This window comes from Pecten maximus, chromosome 12, assembly GCF_902652985.1.
Source record: "Pecten maximus chromosome 12, xPecMax1.1, whole genome shotgun sequence".
Taxonomy (NCBI): domain Eukaryota; kingdom Metazoa; phylum Mollusca; class Bivalvia; order Pectinida; family Pectinidae; genus Pecten; species Pecten maximus.
The window spans coordinates 13,402,017-13,417,593 of NC_047026.1; the positions used below are offsets into that span (position 1 = coordinate 13,402,017).

Consider the following 15,577-nt stretch of genomic DNA (forward strand, 5'->3'; position numbering starts at 1 on the left):
CTGTTTAAAAAATGTAACAACCAAGAACAATAATTATTGTTTAGGATATTCAGCATCTAAGAACAATATTTAGAGTTTGAAATATTCAGCAACAAAAAAAAAATCAATTATTTTTTTAAACATTTTGTATCAAACAAAATAAAGATATTAATTTCATGCGTGATAATAATTAAAAGCCACTGGCACAAATATACTAACGTAAAGCTAAATATTACAAACTAAATGCTAAATATTACAAACTAAATGCTAAACATATCAACATTGTGCATACCTATCATAATCAGTAATTATATCATTTTTATCAATTGATCCTGGTCCATATATATTTGAAACAATAACATATTCCACTGTCAAACTTTATGTTATTAATTTTGAAATTCCATTTTCATTAAGTTTAAAAACATTTCAACCATTTTTAAAAATAAATTAGATATGGTCTGGTTGCTATGGAAAGTCAAAACTAAAACTTTCTTTTTAATTTCAGTGCAACTATGGAACTCATTTAATAAGTTTAGGGAGCCACAAGTGGGCTAATTACTAGATACAAGTTTATTGCTAAACACTTACTTTGTTCACATGCCGGTTATACTAATTTCTCACAGGCCAGGTTTAAGTTATATTGCACATGCCAGGTTTTACTTACAAATATATTACAATATTACATAGAAAAAGGTTTGTTAGTTTTAAGAAGAGTTAATGAAGTATAAAGTGTAGGATGCTACAGAGTTACCACATCAAGTGATTACTTATCTGTATGGCCATTTCTGTGGTGAGAACCGTGACCTGTTCAAAACATTTATCATTTTCGAATGAAGTTACAACAATCTGAGCCATTATGGAGAAATTCACTGCAGGCAATAGAATACTACTTCAATATGTTGTCAGGAAAATACATATAAAATCATGGTGATGGGGGCAGGGGAGGGGGGCATATATAATACTGAAAAGAGAAGAGGGAAATTCTACTTTTCCCTTTTTGTACACTTTGATGCGATTCTGTGCATTTTTGGGTATACATTGCTTATCATGGGGTACTGGCCCTTACGGTGTAGCAAATTGGTTACATCCTGAGGTCATTACACTCGAAAATCAACAAAACATCAATTTCATAACTTAAAAAAATATCAACTCAGATGGCAACAACAGGAAATAAAACAAGTGTAAATTAAGATGTCATGGACCCCTTTAAAGAGAAAGACATGAATCTAGTGCTTAGCACCAAACAATTCTCTGAACCACAATCTGTACAATGCAATACTGTGCTTAGCAAGTCATATTAACAAGAAGAGGCCCCATGGGCCTTTATCACTCACCTGCTACTAATGCAACTGTAAAGTTGACCGATGTCATTAATTTGGATTCTCAGTGGAATGCATCTTCATTTCAATATCACAGTAGACTAAATACATATTCATTTCAGCAAATTTGGCAGCCCTTTACCCCATGGCCAGAATGCCACAGGCCCAAACATCAGGTCTTATAAGGCCTCTTTTTTATTGATAACAAGATTTTTATGATTTTAGCATATCTTACCCCTATCACCTTGAATGTATGTCAAGGTCATTCAACTGAACAAAATTGGTAGTTCTTCACACCAGCATGCTACAGGCATAATAGCAGGTCTAAGGGTGTCTTTGTTATTGATAACATTTTTTTTCTATTTAAACATGTTTTAACCCTATGAGCTTGAATGTGTGTGAAGGATTAGAACAAACTTGGTGACCTGTAACAGTAGCGGGCTAAATGCCCAATATCAGGTCTCTGGGCATCTTGGTTATTGAGAAGAAGTTTTTTAAATGAAAATTTTGATGCCAGATGGATGGATATATGACTAGATGAACATTGGATGCTGCACTATGGCATCAGCTCACTTGACCTTCTAAAATTCAGATGAAGAACCTAGTACATGTAATTTATCTCATTCTCAAGGTCCTCGCAAATTAATGACTTAACTATCACTGTCTTGTCCTTAAATCACCTTATGGTCTCAAATCCTAAAGTAAGATGCAGATAAACCACTACATAACAATATTATATATATATTCTAAAATATTGTTGGTTTAATTTTCTGGAAAGTACAGATAGTTTGGTTTATTAGAAAAGCTTGACAGATTCATTCCAAAGCTAATATAATTGAATTAGCACTTGGTCAGTTTATATACACCCTAATTCCATATCATGCAACAAAAAAAGCAGTTAGATTTAATGTTGTTTATAACAACTACATTATGCAATTTCTTGCTTTTGACTAATGTACCATTAATTTGGAGGGGACAGTATAGATGAATTACAACACACAGGACCCAAATTGTTTGGAGAAAAATTAAGATTGAAAATAAATGAAAACTGAATAAGCAACCCAATGGGCCTGCATTGCTCACCTACTTACTTATCATGCAACTTTTGAAGTTGACTTAGGCCATTTATGCAGATGCTAAGCTGATTAACACTTTATTCAATATAAGTGTAGGCAATGTTTATTCATTTAAATATTTGAAGCCCTTCATTCCAGCATACAACTGGCCCTATATCAGGTCTCTTGGTTTTTGAGAGATTGTCATTTAATACTTTTAACACATTTAGATTAACCCCTGTGATTTGATAGACAAGAGGCCCAATGGGCCTGTATCACTCACCTGACACTACCGCAATGCTGAAGTTGATCTAGGTCATTTCAGTAGATACTATACTGATTACCACTTTATTCAAATATCAGATTAGGCTAGATTCATTCATGTCAACACATTTTCTAGATCTTAATTACAGCATATCAGATCTCTTTGCTATTGAGAAATAATTCTTTCAAAATTTAAACATATTTGCCCCTGTGACATTTAATGTAGGTCAAGGTCACTCATTTGAACAAACTTGGTAGCCATTCATCCCAGCATGCTACAGACCTAATATTGGGTCTCTTGGTCTTTTGGTTATCAAGAAGAAGTTGTTATAGATTTTAGCCTATAAGACTTATGTGACCTTGAATTTAGATCAAGGTCATTCATTTGAATGCACTTGGTAGCCCTTCAACCTAGCATGCTACAGGCCTAATATCAAGTCCCTGGGCCTCTTGGTTATTGAGAAGTTGTTGAAAGATTTAAGCCTATTTGACCCATGTGACCTTGAATGAAGGTCAAGGTTATTCATTTGAACAAACTTGGTACCCCTTCATCCCAGCATGCTACAGACTTAATATTGGGTGTCTGGGCCTTTGGTTATCAAGAAGAAGTCGTTAAAGATTTTTGCATATTTTACCCCTGTGACCTTGAATGAAGGTCAAGGTCATCCATTGAACCAACTTGGCAGCCCTTCACCCCAGCATGTAACATGCCCAATATCAGGTTGCTGGGCCTCTCAGGCATTGATAAGTTGTTTAAAGGGAAAAGTTGATGCCAGACCGATGGCCAGACACCCGGATGGACGATTGATGCAACACCAAGACCTAAGTTCATTTGCCCTTCAGACAGAGGAGCTAAACCTAAATAAATGAAAATAGACCTACCGCGTCCGCCATCATCATGTTCATCCTGAAATAAGAGAAGGAAGTGCTTGAGTGTCAACATATCTTCTTGAATAAAACAAGTGACGGGGAGTTTTCACAACTTACATCAGCATCAAATGTTCAGATGATCGATAGACTTCATAATATCTTCTTAAATAATGACAGGACATGTAATGAACATTTTACACAAGTATACTGAACATACTTGTATGAACACGAAGTATATTGGGTAGTATTACTCAAATGCTCACATATATATATATTTTTTTTTTTCCTCAAATTTGATATATAGAAATGTATATTGATATGACATATAACAGCTGAGTGTTATTATCAACTTCTCAATGGTCATATTCATATCTCATGTAGTCAAGATTTTGAGATAATGGATCAATTTAAACTTCAAGATATGTTCTAAATTCATCTATACTATATATGTATCCTCAAATTGACCCTTTAGTGTAAGAGTACTGTATTTATCCTCAAATAAGCTCCCTCCCCTGGTGTAAAAGTAAAGTACCATATTCTTCCTCAAATATGTCCCCTCACCTAGTGTAAAGTTTAGTACCATATTTATCCTCAAATAAACTCCCTCTCCTAGTGTAAAAGTTTAGCACTCTGTTTATCCTCAAATAAACTCCCTCTCCTAGTGTAAAAGTTTAGTACCATATTTATCCTCAAATACACGTAAGCTCCCTCCCCTAGTTTGAAATTTTAGTACTGTATTTATCCTAAAATAAGTTCCCTCTCCTAGTGTAAAAGTTTAGTACTGTGTTTATCCTCAAATAAACTCCCTCCCCTGGTGTAAAAGTTTAGTACCGTATTTATCCTTAAAGACACATAAGCTCCCTCCCCATGTGTCAAAGTTTAGTACTGTGATCATCCTCAAATAAACCCCTTTGTGCCAAAGTTAGGTACAATATGGAAGTTTGGGTACAAATGCAAGCCCCTAGGGTACAATTTTATCTCACTTTTTCAAAACTGATGATTCTGCAAAAATGAAGGAACTTTGATTTAACACCTCACTATGAGCCATCATTCAGACGGAATAGTTTATAGATTAGTCAATCCTACCTCAAAGTCACTGTCTGCCCATTCATAGTCGTCATCTGAGCCAGATCCAGAATCTGTCAAAATAGGAAAATAATCTGTGGAAATCCTGCTGTAACCAAAGCTCAGGACTATTTAAGGTCAGAAAACTAAATTTTCAAAATCATTCCTGCCAACTTTGTGAAATTTCAATTGCATGTATTCAACTTTTCAAGCCTTAATAATAAAATGTTTATGCAGAGACCATTTTTTGACAAAATAATATCTGAAAACTACCAGGTATATGTACATCCATGTATTTATATAAACTACTAGGTAGATATATTTGAAAATGATTTGTTTTGACCCAATTGGACTTCGATTGTCATCAATGATTACACGTAACGATTTTGTAGATATTTGGGATAAGACTCAATATGGGAAAGTTTCCAATACCACTGTCTATTGGTGGGGCAGTCTTCTGGTTATAATCCCTCATGGGGACATGTGGACTCACAGGTGGCCGGATGATATTCTGTACTCTGAAAATTAATATTGAAAAATAGTTTTATAAAAACATCACTTGTCATGTCTCAGGCAAAAACTCAAATAGACTTGTTTGAGTAAAATTTTACTTGATTTTCCTTCTTCTTCAGACATCTTAGTGAAGGAATCTTGTCATGTATTGGTGTTTTTTGTTTTTGTTTTTTATTTAAGATGACTTTTTCTGGAGAGGATGGGGAGGATAAGGAGAAATAATGAATGAATAGTGGTAGAACAATGTGTACAATACTGTATGCTACCTTTCATCAATCATATGTTACCTTGTGTTAAATGTAAAGTATCTTATGTCACATGTGAGATGTAAGTTATCTGGTGTGAGATGTAAGTTAGCTGGTGTGAACAGTAAGTTACCTGGTGTGAGATGTAAGTTACCTAGTGTGAGATGTAAGTTACCTGGTGTGAGATTGAAGTTACCTGGTGTGAGATGTAAGTTACCTGGTGTGAGATGTAAGTTACCTAGTGTGAGATGTAAGTTATCTGGTGTGAGATGTAAGTTATCCGGTGTGAGATGTAAGTTATCTGGTGTGAGATGTAAGTTACCTGGTGTGAGATGTAAGTTACCTGGTGTGAGATGTAAGTTATCTGGTGTGAGATGTAAGTTACCTGGTGTGAGATGTAAGTTACCTGGTGTGAGATGTAAGTTACCTGGTGTGAGATGTAAGTTACCTGGTGTGAGATGTAAGTTACCTGGTGTGAGATGTAAGTTATCTGGTATGAGATGTAAGTTAACTGGTGTGAGATGTAAGTTATCTGGTGTGAGATGTAAGTCACCTAGTGTGAGATGTAAGTTATCTGGTGTGAGATGTAAGTTATCTGGTGTGAGATGTAAGTTACCTGGTGTGAGATGTAAGTTACCTGGTGTAAGATGTAAGTTACCTAGTGTGAGATGTAAGTTATCTGGTGTGAGATGTAAGTTACCTGGTGTGAGAGGTAAGTTATCTGGTGTGATATGTAAGTTACCTAGTGTGAGATGTAAGTTATCTGGTGTGAGATGTAAGTTACCTAGTGTGAGATGTAAGTTACCTGGTGTGAGAGGTAAGTTACCTCGTGTGAGATGTAAGTTACCTCGTGTGAGATGTAAGTTACCTGGTGTGAGAAGTAAGTTATCTGGTGTGAGATTTAAGTTATCTGGTGTGAGATGTAAGTTATCTGGTGTGAGAGGTAAGTTATCTGGTGTGAGAGGTAAGTTATCTGGTGTGAGAGGTAAGTTATCTGGTGTGATATGTAAGTTACCTAGTGTGAGATGTAAGTTATCTGGTGTGAGATGTAAGTTACCTAGTGTGAGATGTAAGTTATCTGGTGTGAGATGTAAGTTACCTAGTGTGAGATGTAAGTTACCTGGTGTGAGATGTAAGTTACCTAGTGTGAGATGTAAGTTATCTGGTGTGAGATGTAGGTTACCTAGTGTGAGATGTAAGTTACCTGGTGTGAGATGTAAGTTACCTGGTGTGAGAAGTAAGTTATCTGGTGTGATATGTAAGTTATCTGGTGTGAGATGTAAGTTACCTAGTGTGAGATGTAAGTTACCTAGTGTGAGATGTAAGTTATCTGGTGTGAGATGTAAGTTACCTGGTGTGAGATGTAAGTTACCTGGTGTGAGATGTAAGTTACCTAGTGTGAGATGTAAGTTATCTGGTGTGAGATGTAAGTTACCTAGTGTGAGATGTTAGTTATCTGGTATGAGATGTAAGTTACCTAGTGTGAGATGTAAGTTATCTAGTGTGAGATGTAAGTTATCTGGTGTGAGATGTAAGTTACCTAGTGTGAGATGTAAGTTACCTGGTGTGAGATGTAAGTTACCTAGTGTGAGATGTAAGTTACCTGGTGTGAGATGTATGTTACCTGGTGTGAGATGTAAGTTACCTGGTGTGAGATGTAAGTTACCTGGTGTGAGATGTGCGTTATCTGGTGTGAGATGTAAGTTACCTGGTGTGAGATGTAAGTTACCTGGTATGAGAAGTAAGTTATCTGGTGTGAGATGTAAGTTACCTGGTGTGAGATGTAAGTTAGCTGGTGTGAGAGGTAAGTTACCTGGTGTGAGAGGTAAGTTACCTGGTGTGAGATGTAAGTTATCTGGTGTGAGATGTAAGTTACCTGGTGTGAGATGTAAGTTATCTGGTGTGAGATGTAAGTTATCTGGTGTGAGATGTAAGTTACCTAGTGTGAGATGTAAGTTACCTGGTGTGAGATGTAAGTTACCTGGTGTGAGATGTAAGTCACCTGGTGTGAGATGTAAGTCAACTGGTGTGAGATGTAAGTTATCTGGTGTGAGATGTAAGTTACCTAGTGTGAGATGTAAGTTACCTGGTGTGAGATGTAAGTTACCTGGTGTGAGATGTAAGTCACCTGGTGTGAGATGTAAGTCAACTGGTGTGAGATGTAAGTTATCTGGTGTGAGATGTAAGTTAACTGATGTGAATAGTAAGTTATCTGGTGTGAGATGTAAGTTAACTGGTGTGAGATGTAAGTTATCTGGTGTGAGAAATCTTTATCCCATGGTTACCCTGGCAACAAGCACATTTTGATATAAAAACAAATATTTTCTTCAATACATCTTAATTATATGTATAAAGGAACTAATAAAAACTACCACAGGTACCAGGTAATTCTATGACATGTCATATATATACCCCTGCATGATACTGAGGCGGACTAGTACTTAGATTGTCTTCTAAGGAAAAAGTCAAATATGCAATAAATTGTACAGCATCTTTTTGTGACATCAGTTATTTTAACAAAAGAGCTATCAAACAAATAAATTGTATTCATATGTTATTTCATTGATCATACAATGTATTTATAAATTAAACAAGAGGCCCTCAGGCCTTAGCGGTCACATGAGTTCTGACATGTACACTGAAAGATAATGTTTTGCTTTTCAACCAATATTTAACATATTTGACCCCTGTGACTTTGAAATTAGATCAAGGTCATTCATTTAAACAATCTTGGTTGCCCCCTTAATTCATGCCTGCATGCTATTGGCCCAATTTCATGAACTTTGGCCTCTTGGTTATTGAGAAGAAGTTAAAAATACAAATTGTTTACTGATGTACGACGGACGACATAAGACGACAATGGATCATGCACGACATACAACTTAAAGACAGTCAAAAGGCGATTGCAATAGGTCACTTCAAATCCTAAAAAAACAAGAGGCCTGTATCGCTCACCTGGTTCTACAGGAAATTTGCAGTTGATTGAGGTCATTCTACAGATAGTATGCTGATAACCTATTCATTCAATGCATATCATTGGCCTAATATAGGGTCTTGGTGACTTTTGGCTATCACAAGATTTAAAAATATTTCACCCCTGTGACCTTGAATGTAGATCAATGTCATTCATTTGAACACACTTGGTAGCCCTACACCCCAGCATGCTACAGGTCAAATATCAAGTTTCGTTTGAAGATATTAGCCGATTCGACCCATGTGACCTTGAATGAAGGTCAAGGTCATTCATTTTAACAAACTTGGTAGCCCTTCATCCCAGCATGCTACATGTCAAATATCAAGTTTCGGGCCTCTTGGTTATTGAGGAGAAGTCGTTTTAAGATTTAAGCCTATTTGACCCATGTGACCTTGAATGAAGGTCAAGGTGATTTCCTTGAAAAAACTTTGTAGCCCTTCAACCCCAGCATGCTACAGGCCCAATATCACATCCCTGGGCATCTTGGTTATTGAGAAGAAGTCGTTTGAAGATTATAGCCTATTTGACCCATGTGACCTTGAATGAAGGTCAAGGTCATTTATTTGAACAAACTTGATAGCCCTTCATGCAAGCATGCTACAGGCAAAATATCGAGTCCCCGCACCTCTTGGTTATTGAGAATAAGTCGTTTGAAGATTGTAGCCTATTTGACCCATGTGACCTTGAATGAAGGTCAAGGTCATTTATTTGAACAAACTTGTTGCCCTTCACCCCCGCATGCTACAGGCAAAATATCAAGTCCCTGGGCCTCTTGGTTATTGAGAAGAAGTTGTTTGAGGATTATAGTCTATTTGACCCATGTGACCTTGAATGAAGGTCAAGGTCATTTATTTTAACAAACTTGATAGCCCTTCACCCCAACATGCTACAGGCCCAACATAAAGTACCTGGACCACTTGGTTATTGAGAAGAAGTCGTTTGAAGATTATAGCCTATTTGACCCCTGTGACCTTGAATAAAGGTCAAGGTCATTTATTTGAACAAACTTGGTAGCCCTTCACCACAGCATGCTACAGGCCCAATATCACATCCCTGGGCCTCTAGGTTATTGAGAAGAAGTCGTTTGAAGATTATAGCCTATTTGACCCATGTGACCTTGAATGAAGGTCAAGGTCATTTATTTGAACAAACTTAGTAGCCCTTTACCCAAGCATGCTACAGGCCCAATATCAAGTCCCTGGGCCTCTTGGTTATTGAGTAGAAGTCGTTTGAAGATTATAGCCTATTTGACCCATGTGACCTTGAATGAAGGTCAAGGTAATTTCTTTGAACAAACTTGGTAGCCCTTTTGCCAAGCATGCTACAGGCCCAATATCAAGTCTCTGGGCCTCTTGGTTATTGAGAAGTAGTCGTTTGAAGATTATAGCCTATTTGACCCCTGTGACCTTGAATGAAGGTCAAGGTCATTGATTTGAACAAACTTGGTAGCCCTTTACCCCAGCATGCTACAGGCCCAATATCAAGTCCCTGGGCCTCTTGGTTATTGAGAAGAAGTCGTTTGAAGATTATAGCCTATTTGACCCCTGTGACCTTGAATGAAGGTCAAGGTCATTCATTTGAACAGACTTGGTAGCCCTTCACCCCAGCATACTACAGGCCCAATATCAAGTCCCTGGGCCTCTTGGTTATTGAGAAGAAGTTGTTTAAATGAAAAAGTTGACGCCGGACAGACGGATGGACGACGGACGCCGCACCACAGCGTAAGCTCACTTGCCCTTCGGGCAGGTGAGCTAAAAACAATGGAAACACCAAAATTAAAACCAAAAAAATGGAAAACAACAAAATTATGCACTATAGGGCCCATACAATGTACAATCAAATCCGTCTGCAATATCCCTCAAGGGAGAAATAAGAATTGATCTAATGGGGAGGTGGTCTTTATATAGAGGTAATATACAATGAATCTGGTTACATTGGAAACCAAAACAGGAGGCCTATATATACAGGGTGGTCTTTATATAGAGGTAATATACAATGAATCTGGTTACATTGGAAACCAAAACAGGAGGCCTATATATACAGGGTGGTCTTTATATAGAGGTAATATACAATGAATCTGGTTACATTGGAAACCAAAACAGGAGGCCTTAATATACAGGGTGGTTTTTATATAGAGGTAATATACAATGAATCTGGTTACATTGGAAACCAAAACAGGAGGCCTTAATATATACAGAGGTGGTCTTTATAAACACAGGATTTGTTTAATACAGATAGTGTTTATACAGAAGTTCATAGTTAAACTACCAAGAAAGTGAAATATGTTGGCTGTATAGACAGATTTTTGTTAAGTAGAGTTGACCTTTAGGGCAGGTTTGAAGGTAAATTAGAGTCTAGATAAATTAACATGTATCCACTTCATCATTGCAGAAACAAAAATAAATATGAAATAAAGGTAATTTGACAAAATTTATAATTTTTGTAATCTTGTGATTTCTTTAAATTTGGATATTGAGTGTCCAAAACTCCAGATTCCTGCAAGATTCCAGTGAAAACATGCTGCTAAGTTGCGTTATTACAATTACATGCAAACTCAACACCTTACTTTTTTTTAAATGAGATGATTTAAGAATGATTTAACCATCAAACCATCAAACCATCAAAATGTCATGCCATGCAGTAACCTTTGAACCTCAATTTTAGAACCACAATTATTAAACGAAATATTCATTGATGTCAAAATACAAAATATAACAAAAACCGCTCCATAAAAAAACCTAACCTGGGATCAAAACTACCTTGTAAACGACTCGGACACAAACCCGGTGATTTTTACTGATTTTTGTGACATAAAGTCTGCAACACGGACAGACTTGTGTCTGAGTAGCCGCCTTATCTTACCAGACCTGAAGCAAGGAAAAGCGTTAACCATTGTTAACTATAATACAGGGTTGAACAATACAAGCATTAAAAAAGATGCAATTTTGGACAGTGATAATCATGCATATACATAAAAATAAACAGTAAATAAAATATTTAACCTGCAGATTAAAAAAAAAATATTCTTGTCAATCAGCAATTTTTTTTTGTGAATGAAAATTATTCTTAGAACATATTCCCAATCAGTAACACAGTGTAAAAGTTCTACATTTGTACTTGTATATTAGACTCTAATATTTGAGGACATCTGCCATAGTTTCTGAAATATGTCAATGATATATTTTTAAAATCTGAATATAAAATAAATCTTTCTCTGAAGAATTTAAAGTATTCAAGTTCAAGTAATATAGTAAAAAAAATATTTATATCTATAAAAGAAAAATTCTTAACTATTAATATACCATGGTAAGAGGACAAAACTGAAATATAGAAAATTGTGAATTTTCCCCCAAAAGTAAAGGTATGACAACTGATATTTATACCTACAATTTGTTACCTTATACATTTGTATACATGTACATTATCATTAGTGCACATTCCTCGAGAGAGAGTTACTATTAAGAGGATCAATAATTTTGTATCCTGTTTAATGGCTAAGGGGGTGTATAATTTGTCTGATGTATGATTTAGTGATGTTGGTCACATGATTATATTGTTTACATCACACAATGTATACATGCATTAGATACACATGCAGGGCTTTTATGGGCCTCAATCCCATTGAAATGAAATTATGTATATCAAATTTCAGCCAAATACCCCAAATTTGCAGTTTCTACTCCTCAAAGTTTTCTACACTATTCACTGAATTTCTTTCCAAAATGAGGCACAGATGCCAAATCCATTGAAAAATAAAACTGAAAAGTGTTTGATGCTGTTAACTTAATTGTATAATAAGGGGAAGAATATTGCAACAACCAGACTGGCACTCAAACTCGGACCTCCGAATTCTAGACAGACACTTTAACCATTCGAGCTAACTCCAGCCCACCAGCATTCGGCCCAGTCCAGTTTCAGTACAATAGTCACTGTCAGTGTCACTAATAAGTCTATAAAATTAATCACATAAACTGCTAGTGTCACTAATAAGTATATAAATCACATATCCATATTTGCAGACTCACCAATATTATAAAATGCATTTGTTTGTTTGTTTGTTTGTTTTTGTTAACGTCCTATTACAGCCAAGGTCACTTAAAGACATGCCAGGTTTGGGAGGTGGAGGAAAGCCAGAGTACCTGGAGAAAAACCACCGGCCTAAGGTCAGTACCTGGCAACTGCCCCACGTAGGTTTCAAACTTGCAACCCAGAGGTGGAGGGCTAGTGATAAAGTGTCGGGACACCTTAACCACTCGGCCACCGCGGCCCTCATATAAAATGTACATTCAACAAACAAACATTTCATGAGTATAGTGCAATGTACATTATAATCAGGTAACATCTAAACTGTATTAGAGGCTGTAGAATAAATTAATGGCCACTTCTGGCATTAAATAATTTCAGCAGAAGTTATTTAAGCAATAAACAAGAGATCCCAGAGGGATCTTGGCGCCCACCATTGAATGATCTTCATAGGTTCCATGTCAGATTGATCTTTTCTCTACTTTTCCCTTCATTTTACTAATCTGTGCAAATTGAGACAACCCTCCAGTACTTTTCAAACAAGGGAATCCTAGCTATATAAGAAATTTGAGATTTAACGATAATGGCTGTTTGTTTGCCAGGTTGTTTTCAGGACAGACTTTTCCAAAAATGCAATACAAAGGACCAAGGGAAACCTACTTATGAAATTTGAGAAAGATCCATTCAGTACTTTGAGAAATAGAGATAACAAACTTCAATTGTCAAAATCCAAGATGGTGGTCTGTCAGCCATATTGTTTTCCAATTGATCTCAAAATGCAATAAGCATATCTAGGCACCACGGGAAACTTACATATGAAATTTGAGAAAGATCCCTTAAAAACTTTCTCAGAAATAGCGATAACAAACTTCAATTGTCAAAATCCAAGATGGCTGCCTGTCGGCCATGTTGTTTTCCGATTGGTCTCAAAATGCAATATGCATAACTAGGCACCAAGGGAAACCTACATATGAAATTTGAGAAAGATCCCTTCAGTACTTTCTCAGAAATAGCGATAACAAACTTCAAATGTCAAAATCCAAGATGGCTGCCTGTCGGCCATGTTGTTTTCAGATTGGTCTCAAAACGCATTATGCATAACTAGGCACCAAGGGAAACCTACATATGAAATTTCAGAAAGATCCATTCAGTACATTCTCAGAAATAGCGATAACAAACTTCAATTGTCAAAATCCAAGATGGCTGCCTGTCGGCCATGTTGTTTTCCGATTGGTCTCAAATTGCAATATGCATAACTAGGCACCAAGGGGAACCTACATATGAAATTTGAGAAAGATCCATTCAGTACTTTCTCAGAAATAGCGATAACAAATTTCAATTATCAAAATCCAAGATGGCTGCCTGTCGGCCATGTTGTTATTCGATTAGTCTCAAAATGCAATATGCATAACTAGGCACCAAGGGGAACCTTCATATGAAATTTGAGAAGGATCCCTTCAGTACTTTCTCAGAAATAGCGATAACAAACTTCAATTGTCAAAATCCAAGATGGCTGCCTGTCGGCCATGTTGTTTTCCGATTGCTCTCAAATTGCAATATGCATAACTAGGCACCAAGGGGAACCTACATATGAAATTTGAGAAAGATCCCTTCAGTACTTTCTCAGAAATAGCGATAACAAATTTCAATTATCAAAATCCAAGATGGCTGCCTGTCGGCCATGTTGTAATCCGATTAGTCTCAAAATGCAATATGCATAACTAGGCACCAAGGGGAACCTTCATATGAAATTTGAGAAGGATCCCTTCAGTACTTTCTCAGAAATAGCGATAACAAACTTCAATTGTCAAAATCCAAGATGGCTGCCTGTCGGCCATGTTGTTTTCCAATTGGTCTCAAAACGCAATATGCATAACTAGGCACCAAGGGGAACCTACATATGAAATTTGAGAAAGATCCCTTCAGTACTTTCTCAGAAATAGCGATAACAAATTTCAATTATCAAAATCCAAGATGGCTGCCTGTCGGCCATGTTGTTATCCGATTAGTCTCAAAATGCAATATGCATAACTAGGCACCAAGGGGAACCTTCATATGAAATTTGAGAAGGATCCCTTCAGTACTTTCTCAGAAATAGCGATAACAAACTTCAATTGTCAAAATCCAAGATGGCTGCCTGTCGGCCATGTTGTTTTCCAATTGGTCTCAAAACGCAATATGCATAACTAGGCACCAAGGGGAACCTACATATGAAATTTGAGAAAGATCCCTTCAGTACTTTCTCAGAAATAGCGATAACAAGAATTGTTTACGGACGGACGGACGGACCACGGACCACGGACGCAGGGCGATTTGAATAGCCCACCATCTGGTGATGGTGGGCTAAAAATCATAAAAATAAAGTCTCTTCCGAACAATTGTACAACTAACTTTGTTATATAATGCTGGTTATGTTTATCATGTGGTGCTCCGATGTTCAGTAACCAACTGAATTTTAAAAATCATTACTTAAATCCATGTATGGCAATATGGTGACTTTAATACATTTTGTATGTAAAATTGCATAATACTGTTTCAAATACATGCTAAAAATTGTATTTTTATTTGTGAAAGCTGAAATACAATTTCAAATAAATTCAGAGATATGTTTTAAAAATTTCAATTTATAACTCCATTTTTTTTTTCTTTTTATGTAACAGATTATAGTTTCACCTGTAATTAATTATATATAACATATAACAGCTCTTTGTAATCCCAACACCTACCTGTCTAACACTGCCCCCATGTTTATATCCTATAGGTGATGCAGCATCAGTGTGACAAACGATGTAGAGACAGGAAATACATTGTATCAGTTATCAATCATCTGGATGTCCGGGGATTACTTGCATTTATTTTGTAAAATTACACAAAAAAATGGAGTGCCGTAATCAGGAGGACGGAAGGAGAACCTGAACACTTTATTACCACTGACTGTAATGATATGTACAACCATGCCTATAGGTACTAAATGAACTTCAACTGCATGAATCTAAATGCAAAATTGTACAGTGTTCATATCTGTATGAATTGTCACGATTCATTTTACCTCATTGTGAGTACAATTGGTTAATGATTGAAGAATGAAGGATAATGGATGGACAGACAGATGAATAAACAAATGGATGAATATACATGTACAAAGATATGTTATTTATTTTTCTTCCATCCACCCCTCTGATTGTGCGGTACCACCAGCACTATGTAGCCACACTTTCATTACTGAGAATCCCTCTCATCCATCACATAGTGATAATACAATGGAGGAGG

At 36.4% G+C, this 15,577-nt stretch overlaps 1 protein-coding gene across 4 annotated transcripts in view; it reads right to left on the reverse strand.

Moving 5' to 3' along the window:
* Window positions 1-15,577, reverse strand: part of LOC117339503 (lymphocyte cytosolic protein 2-like) — an 85,606-nt gene that overhangs the window by 51,196 nt on the left and 18,833 nt on the right. For 2 of the 4 annotated variants that reach the window (XM_033901144.1, XM_033901143.1), the window contains 3 exons: window positions 4,985-5,070; window positions 4,574-4,626; window positions 3,500-3,524 (listed from right to left, as the gene is read on the reverse strand). In XM_033901144.1, the coding sequence (XP_033757035.1) occupies window positions 3,500-3,524; window positions 4,574-4,626; window positions 4,985-5,070 (164 nt within the window). Of the gene's footprint in view, window positions 1-750; window positions 784-3,499; window positions 3,525-4,573; window positions 4,627-4,984; window positions 5,071-11,043; window positions 11,152-15,577 lie in introns of all 4 variants that reach the window. The other 2 variants (XM_033901142.1, XM_033901141.1) reach the window with 2 other exon arrangements.